Below are 21,005 nucleotides of genomic sequence, written 5' to 3'. Positions count from 1 at the left end.
GAAGCTGTCTGTAGGAGAGATCAGGACTCAAAAACCTTGGACAAAAATCATAAATTTCTCCTTAAACCCAAAGAACCCGTCCAGCTGAACACGTGCAGGAATGCCACCTGATATAGTTTGGATATTTGTCCCTGCCGAAATCTCATGTTGAACTGTAATCCCCAGTGCTGGAGGCAGGGCCTGGTGGGAGGTGTTCAGATCGTGGGGGTGGCTCCCTCATGGCTGGGTGCTGTTTTGGATAGTGAGTTCTCCTGAGATCTGGCCACTGAAGCGTGGCACTCCCCCTCACTCTTTGCTCCCGCCCTCTCCATGTGATGTGCCTGCTCTCACTTCGCCTTCCGCCATGACTGGAAGCTTCCCCAGGCCGTCCCAGAAGCAGATGCCAGAGCCATGTTTCCTGTACAGCCTGCAGAACCATTAAACCTCTTTTCTTCATGAATTACCCAGTCTCGGGTATTTCTACATAGCAATGCAAGAATGGCCTAATACACCAACAGATCTGAGGGTGTGATATGGTTTGACTATGTCCCCACCCAAATCTCCTCTTGAATTCCCAAGTGTTGTGGGACGAACCTGGTGGGAGATAATCGAATCATGGGGGCAGTTCTTTCCCGTGCTGTTCTCCTAATAGTGAGTAAGTCTCACGAGATCTGATGGTTTTGTAAGGGGGAGTGGCCCTGCACAAGCTCTCTCTTTGCCTGCCGCCATCCAGGTAAGATGTGACTTGCTCCTCCTTGCCTTCCACCGTGATTGTGAGGCCTCCCCAGTCACGTGGAACCATAAGTCCATTAAACCTCTTTTTCTTTCCAGTCTCGGGTATGTCTTTATCAGCAGCATGAAAACAGACTGATACAGGGTCAAACCGATTCTTCAAGAGTGAGGGAAAAGGGGAATATCAGAGAACACTTTATATGTTAGATCTTAAGACTCACTGAACCTGAAAGCTGGAAAGAACCAATTAAAGAATTTCCAAGTATGGCAGACCATCTAGGGATATACCCTAAAAACACAGGACCCCTGAAGATAAAGCTCACACTGAGGACAGTAAGAAACAGAAATGCGAGTCAGGGACGCTTAGTGACAGGCTGGAGCCTCTGGATCAGGCCTCATCAAAAGGAAGCCAGGCTACCCTATGATGCTTCAGTGACCCTGAGCAACCAGGTCGTTTTACCATTAAAGGAAGAGAGAAGGGTGAGAGCGGCAGCAGCAGGGAAGAAATCAAGGCTCAGTTAGTCTAGAGTGGGGCTGGGAATCTGAACGTTGACCAAGCGCCCTGGTGATTCTGAGCACAGGTGAGAACAGGACTTGCAGGCAGCGGGGCTGCAGGCACAAAGCTGTCACAAATCCAAACAGATGCAGAACCATGCAGCTGAGCTGAGAAACTACGAAGTTACCCAGGGGAAGAAACGAGCTGCTCTGTCATTGCCCTTCTGTGACATCAGTCTTTTCACTGACGAGGATCCCAGCCACCGGGTCAATGCTTCCACGTTAGAAGAGGCGAAGCTGGACCTCTTTGTCACCATGGCACTCCCAGAGGTCTCCAGAGGAAGATTAAGACTCATCCCTTATCTACATGAGAAGGCGGGGGTGGGGGGGTACCAATATATGGCGAAAGTCTGTGGGAAATGCAGACGGCAGAAGCACTTAAAGTGCCTCAGGTCGGAAATCGCCTTGTTCCTCATCCCTGCCCATGCTAAGCCATAAGCACACCCCCCAGGAAGAACTCCAGCTCCTCCTCAAAGGAGAACCCCAGAAGGCAAGCAAAGACCCCAGAAATCCTTGTCCCCCCTCCTCAAGCACAGGGAGCTACGACAGAGTCCTGTCCCATAGGAGGAAATGGACGCAAATCAGTTCGTGCCTCAGAGGAAAGTCGGCAACTGTGACAGTCCCCACATTTTCAGAAAGATAGCACAGCTGCATCATGGAGTAATGATGCACGTACCGGGCACTTTCCAGGGAATTAATGACTGCCTGAAAGGAGTGAGGGCCTGAGGCAAGGCCAGGAGCCATTAACCCTTCCCAGTTACCACTCCCCGGGAGAGCTGGAGCTCCAGAGCAAGGGGCGGGGGCTTCCGACTGTGCGGGAGGAGGCCAGATTCTATTGTCACAGAAGGCACATGGGCCCGGCTGCAGCCCACAGCCAGTGGAGCCTTCACAGCCACACACTTTCAAACAATCAGACCTGTGATAACTCACTCACTGTCACGAGAACAGCAAGGGGGGAATCCACACCCATAATCCAATCACCTCCAATCAGGTCCCTCCCTCAAAACTGGGGATTACAATTTAACATGAGATTTAGGTGCAGACAGGGCCAAACTATACCAGATGGTAATACTAACAGTACTGTGAGTATCTGCTTGTCCATTTCGCCATTTCACTAAACACTGAACTCAGAACACAAATATCTGTTCAGTTTTTGTGTACTCAGCACATAAGAAAGAGGAATTAAAGAGTTCTGTCAATCTACGAAGTAAGCATTTGTTGAGTGGATGAATGAACGAACAGCTCAATAATGTCACATGCTTTTACCAGAAACAGAAAGACAAAACCAGCAAGTCAAAAACACAGCTTCGTACCTATCATAGGGATTCACACACAGACAACTGCAGGCAAGTGTGGAAATACATGAGGTGTGTAATAAAACCTACTGTTGACTCAAAAAATAAGATACTGGGAAATTAACTTGAATAATTAGCAGAACTCTTCAAATTAGAAGAAAGGAAACAGAAAAACTGGAAAGCTTCTTTAAAATAATTAACTGGATGTTACTTCGTTCCAAAAAACAAACAAACAAACAAACAAAAAACAAATTAAGGCAGATTAAAACCCTTTCTGTCATTTTGGGCTGACTCTTTTTTTTTTTTTTTTTTTTTATGTTTTTGAGACAGAGTCTCGCTCTGTCACCCAGGCTGGAGTGCAGTGGTGTGATCTCAGCTCACTGCAACCTCCGCCTTCCCAGTTGTCAAGCAATTCTCATGCCTCAGCCTCCCAAGTAGCTGGGATTATATGTGCTTGCCATCACACCGAGCTAATTTTTGTATTTTTAGTAGAGACAGGGATTCACCATGTTGGCCAAGCTGGTCTCAAACTCCTGATCTCAAGTGATCCACCCGTCGTGGCCTCCCAAAGTGGTGGGACTACAGGCATAAGCCACCACACCTGGCCTCTTTTATTTCTCTATTTTGATAACTTTGGTACCAATGATTCTTCATTAATGTCATTACCAAATGGAAATGCCATTACCACATTCTGGCTAAGAGCAGGTGCACAGTAATTGGCTCATAACTATCATGCTTTCCATGGCCCCATTTTGTGTTGAATTCCTGGGTTTCTGCTGGCTTCTGCTTTGTGGAGCTGCATTTGGAAGGCAGAGTGGCGTGCCCCCCATCCCATCTCTGTGCCTCTTTGGCCCATGTGGGTTTTACTCCCCAATTCCCCTGGAGGCGCCATCCCTGAAACCACAGGCCATCTTCATGGTGGGTCCTCCTTCCTTCTCAGGTGGCCATTGGTAACTATTTTTATAAATAAATAATTCCCTTCTTATATTTTTTCCAGTAGAAAAGTAACACACATACATATATACACATTCTGAAAACAAAATATTAGAAAGAAAATAATTTTATATCCTGATTAGATGTTGCCCCTACCTCGCCCCAATCTGAGGTTCTGCTTTTCGAGGTTTCAGTTACCTGTGGTCAAGTGTAGCACAAAAACACTGAATGAAAAATTCCAGAAATAAGCAATTCGTAAATTTAAATCACACACCATCCTGAGTAGTGCAGTGAAGTCTGGAGCCGTCCCACTCCATCCCACCAGAAACATGAACCATCCCTTGATCAGGATATCCATACCCTGAGCTATCCACACTATCTGTTCCTGACACCTTTGATCAGCATATCCATGCTACAGAAGAGACCTGCCCCTGAGCCATCCACACTGTCTGTTCCTGACATCTAACCATCAACACTGTATGGCTTGATGATCCGGATGACCCAAAACAGATGCTCCTGCTTCTGACATATCCTCAGAAGGTCAATAATAGCCTAACGCTACATCACGACGCCTATGTCATTCCCCTCACTTCATCTCATCACATAGGCCTTGTATTATTGCACATCTTCTCGAGAAAAAGGGTGAGTGGCCGGGCGCAGTGGCTCACGCCTGTCATCCCAACAGTTTGGGAGGCTGAGGCCAGCGGATAACCTGATGTCAGGAGTTTGAGACCAGCCTGGCCAACATGGTAAAACCCCGTCTCTACAAAAAAAAAAAATACAAAAATTAGCTGAGTGTGGTGGTGCATGACTGTAATCCCAGCCACTCAGGAGACTGAGGCAAGAGAATCGCTTGAACCTGGGAGGCAGAGGTTGCAGTGAGCTGAGATCATGCCATTGCACTCTAGCCTGGGCAACAGAGTGAAACTCCGTCTCACAAAAAAAAAAAAAAAAAAACTAGAAGAAGGGTGAGTATAGCACAGTACGGGGTTCTGAGACACAGAGACCACATTCATATAACTTTCATAACTAATAATCATTGTTCTTTTTTAATTAGTTATGTTGTTAACCTTTTGTTGTGCCTAATTTATAACTTAAACTTTACCTATATGTAAGTATAGGAAAAAGCATATTATGCTTAGGGTTCAGTACTTGCCAAGGTTTCCGGCATCCACTGGGTGGTCTTGGAACATATACCCTGGGAATAGCATCTGAAGATAACCCGTGGCTCAATTTTTCGTCCTTTTTGGCCTATTTCCTTCTAGTCTTTATTCCAAGAAGAGATTCAATTGTGCACTTTGCTTTTTCACACCGCGGTGATCATACTATAAACACAACGTTAACACCCCACCGAATCACCTAACAATTCTTAAGTTGTCATGTTTCTTAGGAGTCTGTAACTTTTAACGAGTGTAATAAGGGAATACTATTCACTCTGAGTAACCAGATTCAACCTGAGAGAAGTGTATGAATCTGTCATTACAAGTGGCTTCATATCGTTCAACCTAACATTCACGCATTTTGACATTGATTGCTTGTAAGTTTTTATAAGTATCATTATAACTAATATTCTTCATGTATAATGATTTTTTCTAGGTTTGGGATACAGGAATTACAGATTAAGTACATAAACATTTATTTATGAAGCTCTAAGGATGTATCACTGAATTAGTAGCTATAACTATGCTGATTTTAAACCTTTATCGACATACAAGAGTGACAGTTTCACTATATCCTATCCAGGCCTGCATATTCTTCAACAGCTATTTGAATGCCATTTCCCCTGTGTGATCTGGTAAGCTGGACAGAGGCCCTAGACCATGTCTGACATGGCCTCACGCACATTTTCCCGGTGTCAAAGACAACGCACATCTTCGCAATCACCACAGCATCTCATTTTAATCTCCACTTTAGCAATGAGGAAAATGGAGTCCAGAAGGGGAATCCATGTGCTCAAAGTCACATGGTTACTGCCAGGCCATGAACCGAATCTAGATCTCCTGAGTGTCCGCTACAGTGGCCAGACAGCAAAAGGTTCCATCTGTATCCCCGCCTGGATCAAGTGGCAGTGACAGATCAAGTGGCCTGGTGAAGGGGTGGCCTGCCCCTCCACACCTGTGGGTATTTCTCGTCAGGTGGGACGAGAGACTTAGAAAAGAAATAAGACACAGAGACAAAGTATAGAGAAAGAAAAAGTGGGCCCAGGGGACCGGCGCTCAGCATACAGAGGACCCGCGCTGGCACTGGTCTCTGAGTTCCCTCAGTATTTATAGATCATTATCATTACTGTCTTAGAAAAAGGGAAGTGGTAGGTAAATAGGATCATCGTAGGGAGAAGGTCTATGAATAAAGAGCTCTGTGACATGAATAAGTTTAAAGAAAAGCGCTGTGCCTTGATGTGCATATGCAAACATCTCCATAAACCTTTTTAGCGCATAAAGAGCAGCATTGCTAGCATGTCCCACCTTCAGCCCTAAGGCGGTTTTCTCCTTTCTCAGTAAATAGAACATACCATCGGGTTTTACACCAAGATGTTCCATTGCCCAGGGACGGGCAGGAGACAGATGCTTTTCTCTATCTCAACTGCCAAGAGGCCTTCTTTCCTCTTATACTAGTTCTTCTCAGCACAGACCCTTCACGGGTGTCAGGCTGGGGGATGATCAGGTCTTTCCCTTCCCATGAGGCCATATTTCAGACTATCGCATGGGGAGAAACCTTGGACAATACCTAGCTTTCCTAGGCAGAGGTCCCTGCGACCTTCTGCAGTGTACGTGTCCCTGGGTACTTGAGATTAAGAGAATGGTGATGACTTTTAACCAGCAAGCTGCCTTCAGGCACTTGTTTAACAAAGCACATCCTGCACAGCCCAAAATCCGTTAAACCTTGAGTCATCACAGCACGTGTCTCTTGCAAGGACAGGGTTGGGGGTAGGGTCACAGATTAACAGCATCTCAAATACAGAACAAAATGGAGTCTTTTATGTCTACTTCTTTCTACATAGACACAGTAACAGTCTGATCTCTCTTTTCCCCACAGCCTGGATCAAGTGAGGATGAGGTTGTGAACCAGCCCACACTCACCTAGAAAGAGTTCTATGAGCAATTAAAGAAGTAATCCACAGGCCCAAGAAGAAGGGGTAGTGGTGACCACATATCCTTGCTTCTCAATTGCTTATAGAACCAAATCTATATAACCACAAGAGCCAAGCAAGACTACAAAGGTCATGCCAAACAGAGGAAGTTTAAATTACTGAACACAGTCGATGCACAGAGATGGATAATATTCTTTGATTTGAAGATAGACTTAAATCCAGTGAACGTTTTATTTTGTTTATGTGGCATTAATTTCTCAAATGTTGCTGGAAAATCAGAGCAAAATGGTTATGAAACTAAGAATAGGCTTAGTAATTATCATGTATACATTTGTCAAAAATAGTTACCTGATTATCATATTTAAGAGACTGTGTCCCAACCAAAAACCGAATGGCATCTGTTTCTGCAGTTTGAGGTGTTAAAGCACGAGCCTGCAGGACGGAAGAAAAACACATGCACATTTATGAAGTTAGATTTAATAGAGATGAAAAAGGCAGTTGATCTCATCTACTGTTGATAAAGTATAAATTAGTACAGTGTCTGGAAAGCAAGTTAGAAATATGTATTAAAAGCCTTTGACTTTTGCACACTTTCAACACAATTCCACTTCAAATTTGCATATGGAAATAATTGTAAGTGGGTAAAAAATCAAGCAATAAAGATGTAAATTATGTACACATCAATGTTTATTTTTTAGTAAAACTATTATTTCAACAGTAAAAGACTGGTTAAACAAATTATACTTCAACAATACAGCAGAAAATAGCTTCCAGCAATAGCAGAGTAGGGGGTTTAAACCAACTCTTCTGCAGATAACAACTAAGAAAAACTAAAGGAATAACCTGAATCTGTTTCACAGCCTCAGAGAACTACCAAGGCAACGAAGAAATGCCAAGATCCAGGACAGGAGGAAGCCTAGCGGGGAAGCCCAACACCTGGTCACTCTTCACCTCAAGGCATCTGCCAATCTGGAAAGCGTGGCTGATAGGCTGATGCTGATGAGAGCTTTGACAGACTCCTGGAGCTCAGGGCACAAAAACCCAAGCACAGGGTCCACCTGGGAGAAGAGCCTGTAAAGCACTAACCCCACAGGTATACAGCCCAGGAGTAAAGGCAAACTAGAATTAGACCAACCTGCACAGGCTAAAGCTCCAAGTCATCTCAATCCTGATTGGAGCAGGTCAGTGCTCTTAGGCTAGCCAGACTCCTGCCAGAAGTCAATCCTCTGGAGGAAGATAACATCCAAAGTTTCTAAAATCTGACACAGAAAAATGTTCAACATTTAATCAAAAATAGCCAGTCATAAGGCCAAGCATGGTGGCTCACACCTCTTATCTCAGCAGTTTGGGAGACTGAGGCAGTAAGATCACTTGAGGCCAGGAGTTATGGCCAACCAATCTGGGCAATAGAGCAAGACTCCATCTCTGCAAAAAAAAAAAAAAAAATTGTAAAAATTAGCTGGGCGTGGTGTCTCATGCCTGTTGACTTAGCTACTCAAGAGGCTGGGGCAGGAGGATCACTTGAGCCCAGGAGATTGAGGTTACCACAAGCCATGATCACACCACTGCACTCTAGCCTGGGCGACCGAACAAGACCCTGTCTAAATAAAATAAAATAGATAATTAATTAAAATAGCCAGTCATACAATAAGACAAAACCAAAATCAAAAACCAAAAGAAACAACAACCAACAGAAAAAGGGCTACAGAGGATTCAAACAGATTCCCTGGGAAGCAAGCTCTGAAGCTCTAAAGGTATGTAAAGGAGACTTGCTAGAGAGTGCTCCTGGGAACTCTTCCATATTGGGGTGAAGGAGGGAGGGCTGGGCTGAGGGAGAAGATGAAATGCATCACATCTGCAATGGAGGCCTCAGCCAATCCAATGGGGAGCTCTAGAGCTGGACGGCCCTTCAGAGTTAAGGCCAAATGGCCAGGGTTTTATACCACCCAACCCCTACCCCCATGGGTCAGTCACTGGATGCAGGCTGTCCCTGAGGAGGGGTGTGACCTTGGGCAACATGCCTTTGTTCAGCTGAGGGCAATTCCTGGAGCAGGGCCCAGCTGAGAGCTATCAGCCTCCAACAATCTCAGAAGCGGCTGGATTTCCTGAAAGAGAAATGCAGGCTGTATAGAACAGCCTGAGTTGCAATAGCTATGGTTAAGATGTTTAATAATTAGAAGATAAAACTAAGATCTCAGTGATGAACCTGAGGCTTAGAGGAAAAAGTTATACAACTGGTTACTACAGCTGTGACTAGCACTGCAGGCTTATAAATTCAAATCCATCTCTGTTTTAGGACAAGCATTAACTGCACCTGGATCACGTCCGTGGCCAGCATAATAATGGCCCTCCACCCATATCCACATTCTAATCCCCAGAACCTGTGAATGTTAACGTACGCGGTAAAGGGACTCTGCCGATGTGCTTAAATTAAGGACCTTGAGATGAGGAGGCTATCCTGGATTATTTAATCATGTGGGTCACTGAAATCAGAAAACCTTCCCTGGCTGTAGTTCCAGAGAAATGCGACCACAGAAAAGAGAACCAGAGAGGTGGTGAGGCAGGAGAACAGAATCCGGAGGCAGGGAACCTAAGGCCAATTCACGCTGACTTCCTAGAACTAAACTGAAAGGAAAACCCTAATTTTCTACACCCAAGTAACAACAGGACTAGAGGCTACACCCTTTGCAAACCCTCACCTTTTCTGCATGGCAGTAGAGAAGCTGAAAGTACCTCTGATTGGTTGCTTTTTGCAAACCAATCAGACGTTTGGATAAGGCTGTAACTTTGTAACTTCACTGTAGCCTCTGATTGGTTGCTGTGATTGGTTGCTTTCCACAACCAATCACACTGATTGTGGGCCATCACTTTATTTACATGGGGTAAACACCAAGGGGCCAATGGGAAAGCTCCAGCGGGTATTTGGACCTGAGAAGATTCTGTATTCAGGGCCCTTGAGCGGCTGTTCGGCCCAATCCCACCCCATGGAGTGTACTTTCATTTTCAGTAACTCTCTGCTTTTGTTGCTTCATTCTTTCCTCACTTTGTGTGTTTTGTCCAATTCTTTGCTCAAGATGCCAAAAATCTGGACACCTTCCACCAGTAGCAACGGCAGCTGTGAGGAGGACCCGGTGGCTGTTGCTGGATTTGAAGATGAATGAAGGAGTTGTTAAAGCAAACTAAATATGGCCTGAGAAGGACTCCATGCTTCTATATTTGAGTCCTTGTGGATGAACCACAACCTAATTTAATATGTAGACAAGACTGAGAACTTAACTTAGGAGTCTGCACCTGTAACACCTGAGTCTTGGCCAATCCCACAGCCATACTTCAACCACTCATACACTGCTGAGTGTTCAACCTGTGTTCAAATAAGGCAAACTCCAGCCTGTAAACCATCCAGCTGTTTCTGTACCGCACTTCCCATTTCTGTATGTCACTTCCCTTTTTTTGTTTAGAAATTTGTTCTGACCACAAGGCATCCCTGGAGTCTCTCTGAATCAGCTGTGATTCTGGGGGCTGCCCAGTTCACGAATTGATCATTGTTCAATTAAACTCCTTTACATTTAATTCAGCTAAGTTTTTCTTTTAACAGAGTCCATGAGCCAAGGAATGTGGGTGCCCCTGAAAGTTAAAAAAGGTGAAGACACAGATTCTCCCCTAGTGCCTCCAAGAAGTAACAGAGACCTACTTATGTCTTGACTTTAGCCCAGGGAGATTCATTTTGGGTTTGTGACCTACAAAAACTGTAAAATAATCAAATAATGTTATTTTGAGCCACTATGTTTGTGGGACTTTGTCATGGCAGCAACAGGAAACTAACCCTGCACCATACAGTTCACTAAACGCCCCCATTCAGTCACGCCCCCTTCCCATATGGAGCTCCGAACACACCTGACACCCAATTCCCACCTAGTCGGCGTTCACATCCAACTCGTACATGTTCTTTCCGGTGTTTTGATTCATTTCTTTCAAAACCAGGTAAGAGAAACAAGTGAACAGTTGCCCTGACCATTTAGTCTGCCTAGTTTTGACTTGGTTTCCACAGCTAGAGCAAAACAATGACATCTCTTGGGTGTCCATTGCAAAAAAAAAGTTGAGAGAGAACAATTTCATGAACTATTCTTAGAAAACATAACCAATATTATCTATGTTTCCAACCTTCCCAAAATAGCAGCACAAAACTTCGGCAGCTAAAATACATTTTTAAAAAACCAAGAATACGCATGTCTAGAGCAACATGTCCATGATTAGACACCTGGAGAAAATACCTGTGCGGGTCAATTCAGCTCTTCAAGGAGCCTTTAAGAGTCCCACTGTCGGTATCCCTCTACCCTCTGCTGCAACTTCCCTGGACAATTTTTGGAGCCAGTTATAGGCCTTCTGCCAAAAATGTGCATATATGCACAGAAAACTTTGCATATAATTATTAGCAAGTTCACAGAGCCTCTGACTCTGGCTTGGAGAAAGATGACTCTGATGAGGAGGAGTGCAAGCCATTCCTGAAAGACAAAGCCCTGATGGCTCCAAGGCTGAACCCCAAGTCAGGACAGAGAACACTGGGACAGGTCCACCTTCAGACAAGAACACCAAGATTTTCAAATGCAGGACTGTGTTGTCACCCTAGACGTTAAAAAGCCCAAAAGGCCCCAAAAACAGCCCCCAGGAGAGGACCCACCTGAAAGGGAATGACTACTTTCCACAGAAAAGCTTGTCTATGCCTCAAGTCAGTGATGAAGGGTTGCCTAGCAGCAGGTACAGTGGAGGCATTAAAGAGGTACGAGGCGCCACCTCTGCCCTCAGGAAACTTAGACTCTCATTAGGAGAGAGGAGACACAGACTCAAAAAGATTAAAAGACAAGATGATAGACGATTAAGCATCAAAAACTCTGGCACAGACCATAATAACAACATATTAACATTTATCAAAATGAACCCAGGAGCTCCAAGTTACACAGAAGGCAGGATTAAATGCCATCACTTGAAAATAGAAGAAAACCAAAAATAAGCAAATCGTATCAGTGGCTATCATACTGAAAAACGAAGGGCAATTCAGAAAATGCAGAAGCTCCTTGAGTGACAATAATGAACCAGCATTCAATTTACTCCACTGTAAAGCAATTTGCAGAGCTGAGAGCTGCATACCTGGAGAGGAATCATGGTAAGCAGGCAGAAAAACAAGTCTAAATAGATCATCTGTTTCAGACGGAGTGAAGAGGATGTAGTTTTAGAAAAGCATTGCAAATTTGGAACTATCTTATTCAAGCTCATACAAGAAAAGACACTTCTTAAAAAGAAATGGAAACAGAAAATCATTTGTATAGACATATCTAAAATGTATCTTTAAAAATCACAGTGAAATAAAAAGTTTAAGAGCTTTCCAAAAATTATTTAATTTGGGCCATTCTGGTGACAGATCTCTATGTGTATAACTCTACCTCTTCGATTAAAGTAATGATAAAATGACCACTAAGTCTAGTCAGAATGATCGTTTTACAGGTGTTCCAATGACCTTATGATAAAAGATCAAATTTTTATGGTATAATATGTCAAAAAACATTTCCACATATTCTGTCTTGGTTCATCCTCATAATTCAATGAAGTACACAGGAAGACAGGATGAGGATTATTCCCATTTAGTACATAAAGAAACTGAGGACCAGCAAGGTCATGTGATTTTGCCTCTGCCTGGAAGCTACTAAAGGGGAAAAAGAACCCACACTCCCAACGTTCAGCCCGGCTATGACTCTCACGGTAAAGTAGGGTAGATGGCAACACAAATGGCACATTTGGTAGAAGTTGGCATACAGGTCACTTTATAATAGAAATTCCGTGCGTTTTCCCCAGTTCTCATAAAGAAAGGCCAAGGTGAGGCCGGGCGCAGTGGCTCATGCTTGTAATCCCAGCACTTTGGGAGGCCAAGGCGAGCGGATCACCTGAGGTCAGGAGTTCGAGACCAGCCTGGCCAACATGGTGAAACCCGTCCCTACTAAAAATACAAAACTTAGCTGGATGTGGTGGTGGACACCTGTAATCTCAGCTACTCAAGAGGCTAAGGCAGGAGAATCACTTGGACCCGGGAGGCAGAGGTTACAGTGAGCCAAGATCGTGCCATTGCACTCCAGCCTGGGCGACAAGAGTAAGACTCCATCTCAAAAAAAAAAAGAAAAGGAAAAGACAGGCCAAGGTGTTTTTCTCACAAAGCCAAATTTCTAGTCTGTCAACACCCTGTAGGGAACCAAACCAGGCAAAGGAATTGGAAATGCTGAGAGTTCAGGATCATAGCAGGAAAGAATCATCAGGAACCTTATGACTACTTAGAGAAGGTAGAAATATCAGTACCTAGACATATTAACTGAGTGCACACCATTCCCTTGGGAAACTCACAACTGTATTCATTTGCTTACTAGGTTAAGCAAGTAAGTGGTTACCAGAAACAGCTAGCAAACCATGTCCACTAAAGCTTGCTATCAGGATTCTCTCGCTTAGAAGGTTTAAGGACGGCAGGTGGAAAGGGGCCTGTGCTTGAAGCAGGGGAGACACAGGCCAGGGGCAGATGAACCTGCTCTCCTACACTGAGAGTCTCCCTCCAGAAAGGACCACTACAGAGCGCTGCTCACCAAACACCAGGACACCGTCAGGAAGGGGAAAGTGCGGGAAAAGGGGAGGCGGAAGGAAGGAGATGAGAAGGGAGGAGGGAAGAAGAGAAGAAACAAAGGAAAAGAAGGAAAGGGGGCAAAGTCCTAACTGCCCCATTCTGTGTTACCTAAATACCCATTTCTCATCTACACCCAAAAGAAAAAATGCAGTCAAAGAATTAAACCCTCCAGGAAAACTGAGGTGGTGAAGCTCTATTTCTGAGAGCCCAGAAGCCCTAACACACATTCATTCATTCGCTCCTTCACTTACCTGTTGAAGTCCAAGCCTTTCCACATAGCTAAGGTGCTTTCATTCCACCCTCACCGCCTCCATTTTGTATTGCCTGGGGCAGACATTACCAGTAATCTCTTCGCAAGCCCCTGGTGCAAGCCTAGCCCCCTAAGCTGCAATGAAAGAACTCACTCACGGGTCCCCAAGGAAACAGAGCCATCTCTGGCTTCCAGGAAACCCCCCATAACAGCCATTCTGCTCTCCACCTCTCCCTCTTCTCTGGCTTCTTAGTTAATAGCTCACATGTCTCCTTCTCCACGGGGGAAAAAAAATTAATAAACTGTCTTTGACTCAATGTCCCTCCCAAGCTATTCCCCTATCTCCGTCCTTCCACTCACAGCAGATGTAACGATGGGTAAGCAGGCGAGGAGTGCCCTTCCAGCCCTTCCAGTCAGCTGCGCCCAGTTCCTCACCCTGTGCTGACCGTCATGACCCCAACTCAGTCGTCAGTCACCCAACTGTCAGACCCAACAGCCGCCACCAGCGCCAACCCTGCCCAAGCCCTTGGACTCCCTCGCACGGGCGCCTCCACCCTCTGACCCTGCCCAGGCCCTCGGACTCCCTCGCACGGGCGCCTCCACCCTCTGACCCTGCCCAAGCCCTCGGACTCCCTCGCACGGGCGCCTCCACCCTCTGACCCTGCCCAAGCCCTTGGACTCCCTCGCACGGGCGCCTCCACCCTCTGACCCTGCCCAAGCCCTTGGACTCCCTCGCACGGGCGCCTCCACCCTCTGACCCTGCCCAGGCCCTTGGACTCCCTCGCACGGGCGCCTCCACCCTCTGACCCTGCCCAAGCCCTTGGACTCCCTCGCACGGGCGCCTCCACCCTCTGACCCTGCCCAAGCCCTCGGACTCCCTCGCACGGGCGCCTCCACCCTCTGACCCTGCCCAGGCCCTTGGACTCCCTCGCACCGGCACCTCCACACTCTGCACACCCTGCAAGGCCTTCCCAATGGCCTCACGCTCTTCTTTCTCCCTTCACCTACATTTTTGCTTCTGGAGTTCGATTCTGACTTTTCTCATCCACACCTTCGTCTTAGGCATTCTCCCTCTTCTGTAAGTTAGGCCCATGTTTTCCAAATGCGAATCTAGTGCCCAGGCACCTCCTACACTGCCCGAGCCAGACCTGCACTAAGTGCCCCTGGGCACGTCCACTCAACTAAGCTTGGACTTCTACTACCCTTCTGGTCCCTGTCCCTCCCCAGTCCCACCAGCCCCTTTCATCACAAAGGGATGAGCCCCTCCCTCCAGCTTGCCCCATTCATACACACGGGGGTAAGCCCCTCCTCCACAGCTTGCCCTATTCATACACAAGGGTAAGCCCCTCCTCCACAGCTTGCCCTATTCATACACAAGGGGATGAACCCCTCCCTCCAGCCTGACCCATTCATACACACGGGGGTGAGCCCCGCCCCCACAACTTGCCCTATTCATATACAAGGGGATGAGCCCCTCCCTCCAGCCTGCCCCATTCACACACATGGGGCTGAGCCCCTCTCCCACAGCTTGCCCCATTCATACACCGGGAGATGAGTGCCTCCCTCCAGCCTGCCCCATTCACACACACAGGGGTGAGCCCCTCCCTCCCAGCCCCACACCCAATACCTGGGCTCTGGCTCTTCCAGCACTCTCCATCCCTACCCTCCTCTCCCCATTCTGTGCTTAAATTACATTTTAACAACCTCTTAACCAATTTTCCTGACTGAGTCCATGTTCCAGTTTACCCTAAACCTCGCCACAAAAGCTACTTTATCAAGTCAAATCTGGACTTCGGTTTTAAGCAGTGGGCTGAAGACTTCATTTCTTTCCCCTCAGACTCTGGGAAATCACACAAAAGCAGGAAGGAGAAGGCGATCAGGCCATTGCACTCCAGCCTGGGCGACAGAGCAAGATTCTGTCTCAAAAAAAAAAGGAGAAGAAAAAACGGAAATATAAACTCCATCTACAGTGAAACTCAGAAACATCTATAATCCAAAGGCATAGTATCTGAAGACAGACGGCATTGGCTGCTGAGGTCAAGAAGGAGCAGGTGCTGGAGGCGGGCTGGGGGAGCCACAGCCCCGCACACCCGGGCAGCAGTCCCTGGACCACGTGCATGCCCTGGAAACAATGCTGAAATGGGCAATGTCCCCCTGGAGGGGACAACGGCAACAGGTGCCCAGGCTGGGGCCAGGTGCTTCCCACACACCACATGGTAGGAAGGAGAGTAGGGCAAGCAGGGACACCTGGTGTCTTCTCAGGAAGCTGTTTCTGGCTCTTCAAGCTGAGGAGAGACGCGTTGCATCCTGGGCGGCCTGCATCTGCCCTTCTCCTTTGGCTTGGGGTAAATGACAGCTCAAAGAATTTCCTGACAAACACAACGGCATGTTGTCAGCACTCCTGCCAGCCCGCGATGGGGGCCGGGCCCAGCTCCACATATAGATCCTGCTGGACCAGGAAAGATTCACCATGAAAAGACCAGCGATCAAAAGAAATGAGCACAGGCGCCAAGCAAACGCTCGACAAAGGGAGACAGCCAGGCAAGAAAAACAGAAAAAGACATCAAAGGATGGAAAACACAAAGTTTTTGTGTTGACACAGTATTGACACAGGGTAGCTGAAAACTGTAATCAAACGTATCAACAAAACTCGTAAAACTTAATGGAGGAATCATCTTTCTAAAAACAGGGAAGAGAAGAAAAGACAAGCAGCCAGGCATGGTGGCTCATGCCTATAATCCCAATACTTTGGGAGGCCAAGGTGGGCCTCAAGGTGGGCTTGAGCTCAAGAGTTTGGGACCAGCCTGGGCAACATGCTGAAATCCCGTCTCTACATAAAATATAAAAGTCAGCCAAGTCTGGAGGTGTGCACCTGTAGTCCCAGCTACTCAAGAGGCTGAGATGGGAGGCTGGAGCACCAAGGCTGCCATGAGCAGAGACTGCACCCCTGCACTCCAGCCTGCTTGACAGAGTGAGACCACGTCTCAAAAAAATAGATAAGAAAAGAAAAACACACAGAATGGGGTAAAGATTTGCAAATATCCATCTGTCAAGGGATTAATAACCACAACATATAAGAAGCTCAGACGGCCGGGCATGGTTGCTCAAGCCTGTAATCCCAGCACTTTGGGAGGCCGAGACGGGTGGATCACGAGGTCAGGAGATCGAGACCATCCTGGCTAACACAGTGAAACCCCATCTCTACTAAAAAAATACAAAAAAACTAGCCGGGCGAGGTGGTGGGCGCCTGTAGTCCCAGTTACTCAGGAGGCTGAGGCAGGAGAATGGCGTAAACCCGGGAGGCGGAGCTTGCAGTGAGCTGAGATCCAGCCACTGCACTCCAGCCTGGGCAACAGAGCGAGACTCCGTCTCAAAAAAAAAAAAAAAAAAAAAAAAAGAAGAAGAAGCTCAGACAACTCAACAGCAAAAAATAAAATAAAATAAAATAACTCAATTAAAAAATGCGCAAAAGATCTGAACAGATATTTCTCAAAAGAAGATACACAAATGGCCAAGAGGTATATAAAAAAATGCTCAACATCACTAATTGTCAGAGAAATGTAAATGAAAACCACAATGAGCTATCATTTCACACAGTTAGAATAATTTTTATTAAAAAGACAGACAATAGCAGATGCTGGCAAGGATGTAGAGAAAGGGAGCCCTCATATGCTACTGATGGGAATATAAATTAGTACAGTCATTATGGAAAAGAGTATGGCGTTTCCTCAAAAAACTAAAACTAGAGCTACCATATCATCCAGCAATCCCACTACTGGGCAGATAATCAAAGGAAAGAAAATCAGTATGTTGAAGAGATACCTGCACCCTCGGGTACACTGCAGCATCGTTCACAAGAGCCAAGACATGGAATCAATCTAAGTGCCCATCAACAGATGAATAAAGAAAATGCGGTATACGTACACAGTGGAATATTACTCAGTCACAAAAAAGAATAAAATTGCCACGGACAGTGGCTCATGCCTGTAATCCCTGCACTTTGGGAATCCAAGGCAGGAGGATTGCTTGAGCTCAGGAGTTCGAGACCAGCCTGAGCAACATGACGAAATCCCATCTCTACAAAAAATACAAAAAAAAAAATTAACCTGGTGTGATGATGTGCACCTGTAGTCCCAGCTACTCCGGGGCCTGACGTGGGAGGATCAATTGAGCCTGAGAGGCGAGGTGCAGTGAGCTGAGATCACACCGCTGCATTCCAGCCTGGATGACAGAGTGAGACCCTGTCTCACAAAAAAAGAAAGAAAGAAAAAAGAATGAAATCCTGTCATTAGCAGCAACATGGATGGAACTGGAGGTCATTCTGTGAAGTGAACTAAGCCAAGCACAGAAAGACAACACATGTTCTCAGTCATCTGTGGGAGCTAAAAAACAAAGTGGATCTTCTGAAGATGGAGTCGACTGATGGTTACCAGAGACTGAGAAAAGGAGCAGGTGGCTTAGATGAAGAAAAGTTGGTTAACAGGTACAAATATACAGTTGGATAGACGAAATAAGGCATAGTGTTTGGTATATCAGCAGGTTCACCACAGTTTACAATAGTCTATCGTACATTTCAAAATAGCTAAAAGAGAATAGTTTGAATGGTTCTGACACAAAGAAAAAACAAGTATTTAAGGTGATGGATATCTCAGATACACTGATTTGATTTTTACAATCATACGAATGTATTAACTTATCACATATACCCTGAAACTATATACATTTAATATGCATCAATTTAAAAATCATTTTAATTAAAAAAAAGAAGCAGCTGGGTGTGGTGTGCTCAAGACTGTAATTCCACAACTGTAAGAGGTCAAGGTAGAAAGATTGCTTGAGCCCAGGAGTACAAGACCAGCCTGGACAATATGATGAGACCCCCATTTCATTGATTAATTAAGTGATTGACTAGATAGAGTAGATAGATAGAGATAAATAAATAAATAAATAATAAATGAGCTGGGCCTGTAGTCTCAGCTACTTGGGAGGCTGAAGCCAGGGGATGGCTTGGGCCCAAGAGTTCCAGGCTGCCATGAGCCATGATCGCACCACTGCACTACAGCCTGGGCAACAGAGCAAGACCTTGTCTCAAAAAAACTTTTTTTAAAAAGAGGCCTGGCATGGTGGCTCACACTTGTAATTCCAGCACTTTGGGAAGCCAAGGTGGGAGGATCACTTGAGGTCGGGAGTTCAAGACCAGCCTGGCCAACCTTTGCCATGGCCAACATGGCAAAACCCCGTCTCTACGAAAAATACAAAAATTAGCTGGGTATGGTGGCGTGCACCTGTAATCACAACTACTTGGGAGGCTGAGGCAGGAGAATCTCTTGAACCCAGGAGGCGGAGGTTGCAGTGAGCTGAGATTGCACCACTGCACTCCAGCCTAGGTGACAGCAAAACCTTGTTTCAAAAGAAAAAAAAAAGAAAAGCAAAAGAGAAAAATGCAAACAGAGCTCAAAGAAGATATGGCAAGACAACGCAAGACACATAGATGGAAATGAAAACTTCCAGCTCACAGAAATGAAAACTTCCAGCACAAGGAGGAAGCGTGCAGTGGAAAGGACACAAAGACAGACAGCCCCCAAACACAGCAGGCAACAGGGACAGAACTGAGAAAGGTCCCTCCAACGAATTTCAGATCAAAAAAGAAATTTGACCTGAAATTCAAAGTTAAATTCAAAGCTGCAAAACATCCACAAAACAATAAAATCAAGAAGTGAATGCTCGAAAGAAAATCCATGTGCTTAAAATGCTTGTATTAATAAAAAGAATGGAAACAAATAATTTAAGCAACTGCAAATAAAAGACAGAATACCAACAGAGAGGGTAATTAAGATAGCAAAATGCTTAGCAATGGGCTGGGCACAGTGGCTCAAGTCTGTAATCCCAGCACTGTGGGAGGTCGAGGCGGGCGGATCACCTGAGGTCAGGAGTTCAATACCAGCCTGACCAACATGGAGAAACCCCGTCTCTACTAAAAATACAAAAAAATTAGCCAGGCATGGTGGCGCATGCCTGTAATCTCAGCTACTCGGGAGGCTGAGGCAGAAGAATTGCTTGAACCTGGGAGGCGGAGGTTGTGGTGAGCCAAGATTGCGCCATTGCACTCCAGCCTGGGCAACAAAAGCGAAACTCAGTCTCAAAAAAAAAAAAAGAAAGAAAAATGCTGAGCAGGCCGGGCGCGGTGGCTCACGCCTGTAATCCCAGCACTTTGGGAGGCCGAGGCGGGTGGATCACGAGGTCAGGAGATCGAGACCATCCTGGCTAACACGGTGAAACCCCATCTCTACTAAAAATGCAAAAAATTAGCCGGGCGAGGTGGCAGGCGCCTGTAGTCCCAGCTACTCGGGAGGCTGAGGCAGGAGAATGGCGTGAATCCGGGAGGCAGAGCTTGCAGTGAGCTGAGATCCGGCCACTGCACTCCAGCCTGGGCGACAGAGCCAGACTCCTTCTAAAAAAAAAAAAAAAAAAGTATTGAGCAAATGAATGGAAATTGTTTTTAAAATTTTGTATTAAAAATTTCAACTGGCCGGGCACGGTGACTCACGCCTGTAATCCCAGAACTTTGGGAGGCCAAGGCAGACAGATCACGAGGTCAGGAGTTCGAGACCAGCCTGACCAACATGGTGAAACCCCATCTCTACTAAAAATACAAAACTTAGCCGGGTGTGGTGGTGCACGCCGATAATCCCAGCTACTCAGGAGGCTGAGGCAGGAGAATTGCTTGAACCTGGGAGGTGGAGGTTTCAGTGAGCCAAGACTGCACCACTGCGCTCCAGTCTGGGCAACACAGCGAGATTCTGTCCCAAAATATAAGTAAAAATAAAAATAAATAAAAAATTAACAAAAAAAATTCAACTGATGAAATTAAAAAAAAAAAAAATGGGAACAACCTGAAAGACAAATCCTCAATTCTCAGAGACTTCACTCCTCTACAGAAATGCCTCTGCAAGGGTGGCTCTTGGTGCATAAATCCACGAGGGTTGGGATTTTGTCTGTTTCCTCCTATGCTGTGTTCCAGGCACATACAATAGTGCCTTATTGCAGGGAATAAATAAATATTTGTCCACTGAATAAATTATGGATTTTCCAGGAAAATGTAAGTTACCAAAACTCATCAGAAAAGAAAGACAAGAAATCTGAACAACTAGTTACCACAGATTAAAAAGTCAACGTCGTAAGAGCACCATGCCTTAGGAGCAGGCAACACCATCACTACCTTCAGTTATTTCCAACACAGAAACAGAAGGAAAATTCCCAAGTGCTTTTTATGCAGCCAGCATAGCAGTGAAACAAAACTCAACCAAGAAAATACACAGATATTAATGTGAAAATTTTAAGTAAACGACTCGTAAACCGAATCCAGCAGAGGACTATTCCACAATTAAGTGGAATTCTTTCTAAGGATGCAAAGGCTGGGCCAACATTTAAAAAGGTATTAACGTAACTGACCAAAGAGATCAAAAGAGAAAAATCCTAAGACCAAATTATCAGTTCCATAGACATAAAAAA

At 45.7% G+C, this 21,005-nt stretch overlaps 1 protein-coding gene across 5 annotated transcripts in view; it reads right to left on the bottom strand.

Annotated features, from left to right (window-relative positions):
* The window catches only part of EIPR1 (EARP complex and GARP complex interacting protein 1), a 608,423-nt gene that overhangs the window by 150,825 nt on the left and 436,593 nt on the right, over positions 1–21,005 (bottom strand). For 2 of the 5 annotated variants that reach the window (XM_077960189.1, XM_015111610.3), the window contains one exon: positions 6,934–7,017. The exons of 1 other annotated variant lie outside the window; for it this stretch is intronic. In XM_077960189.1, the coding sequence (XP_077816315.1) occupies positions 6,934–7,017 (84 nt within the window). Of the gene's footprint in view, positions 1–6,933; positions 7,018–7,720; positions 8,009–21,005 lie in introns of those variants that run through there. 2 more of the 5 variants (XM_077960190.1, XM_028832017.2) reach the window with 2 other exon arrangements.

The sequence above is a fragment of the Macaca mulatta genome, chromosome 13 (genome assembly GCF_049350105.2).
Source record: "Macaca mulatta isolate MMU2019108-1 chromosome 13, T2T-MMU8v2.0, whole genome shotgun sequence".
In the NCBI taxonomy this organism is placed as follows: domain Eukaryota; kingdom Metazoa; phylum Chordata; class Mammalia; order Primates; family Cercopithecidae; genus Macaca; species Macaca mulatta.
This window is presented reverse-complemented; position numbering and strand designations above follow the sequence as displayed.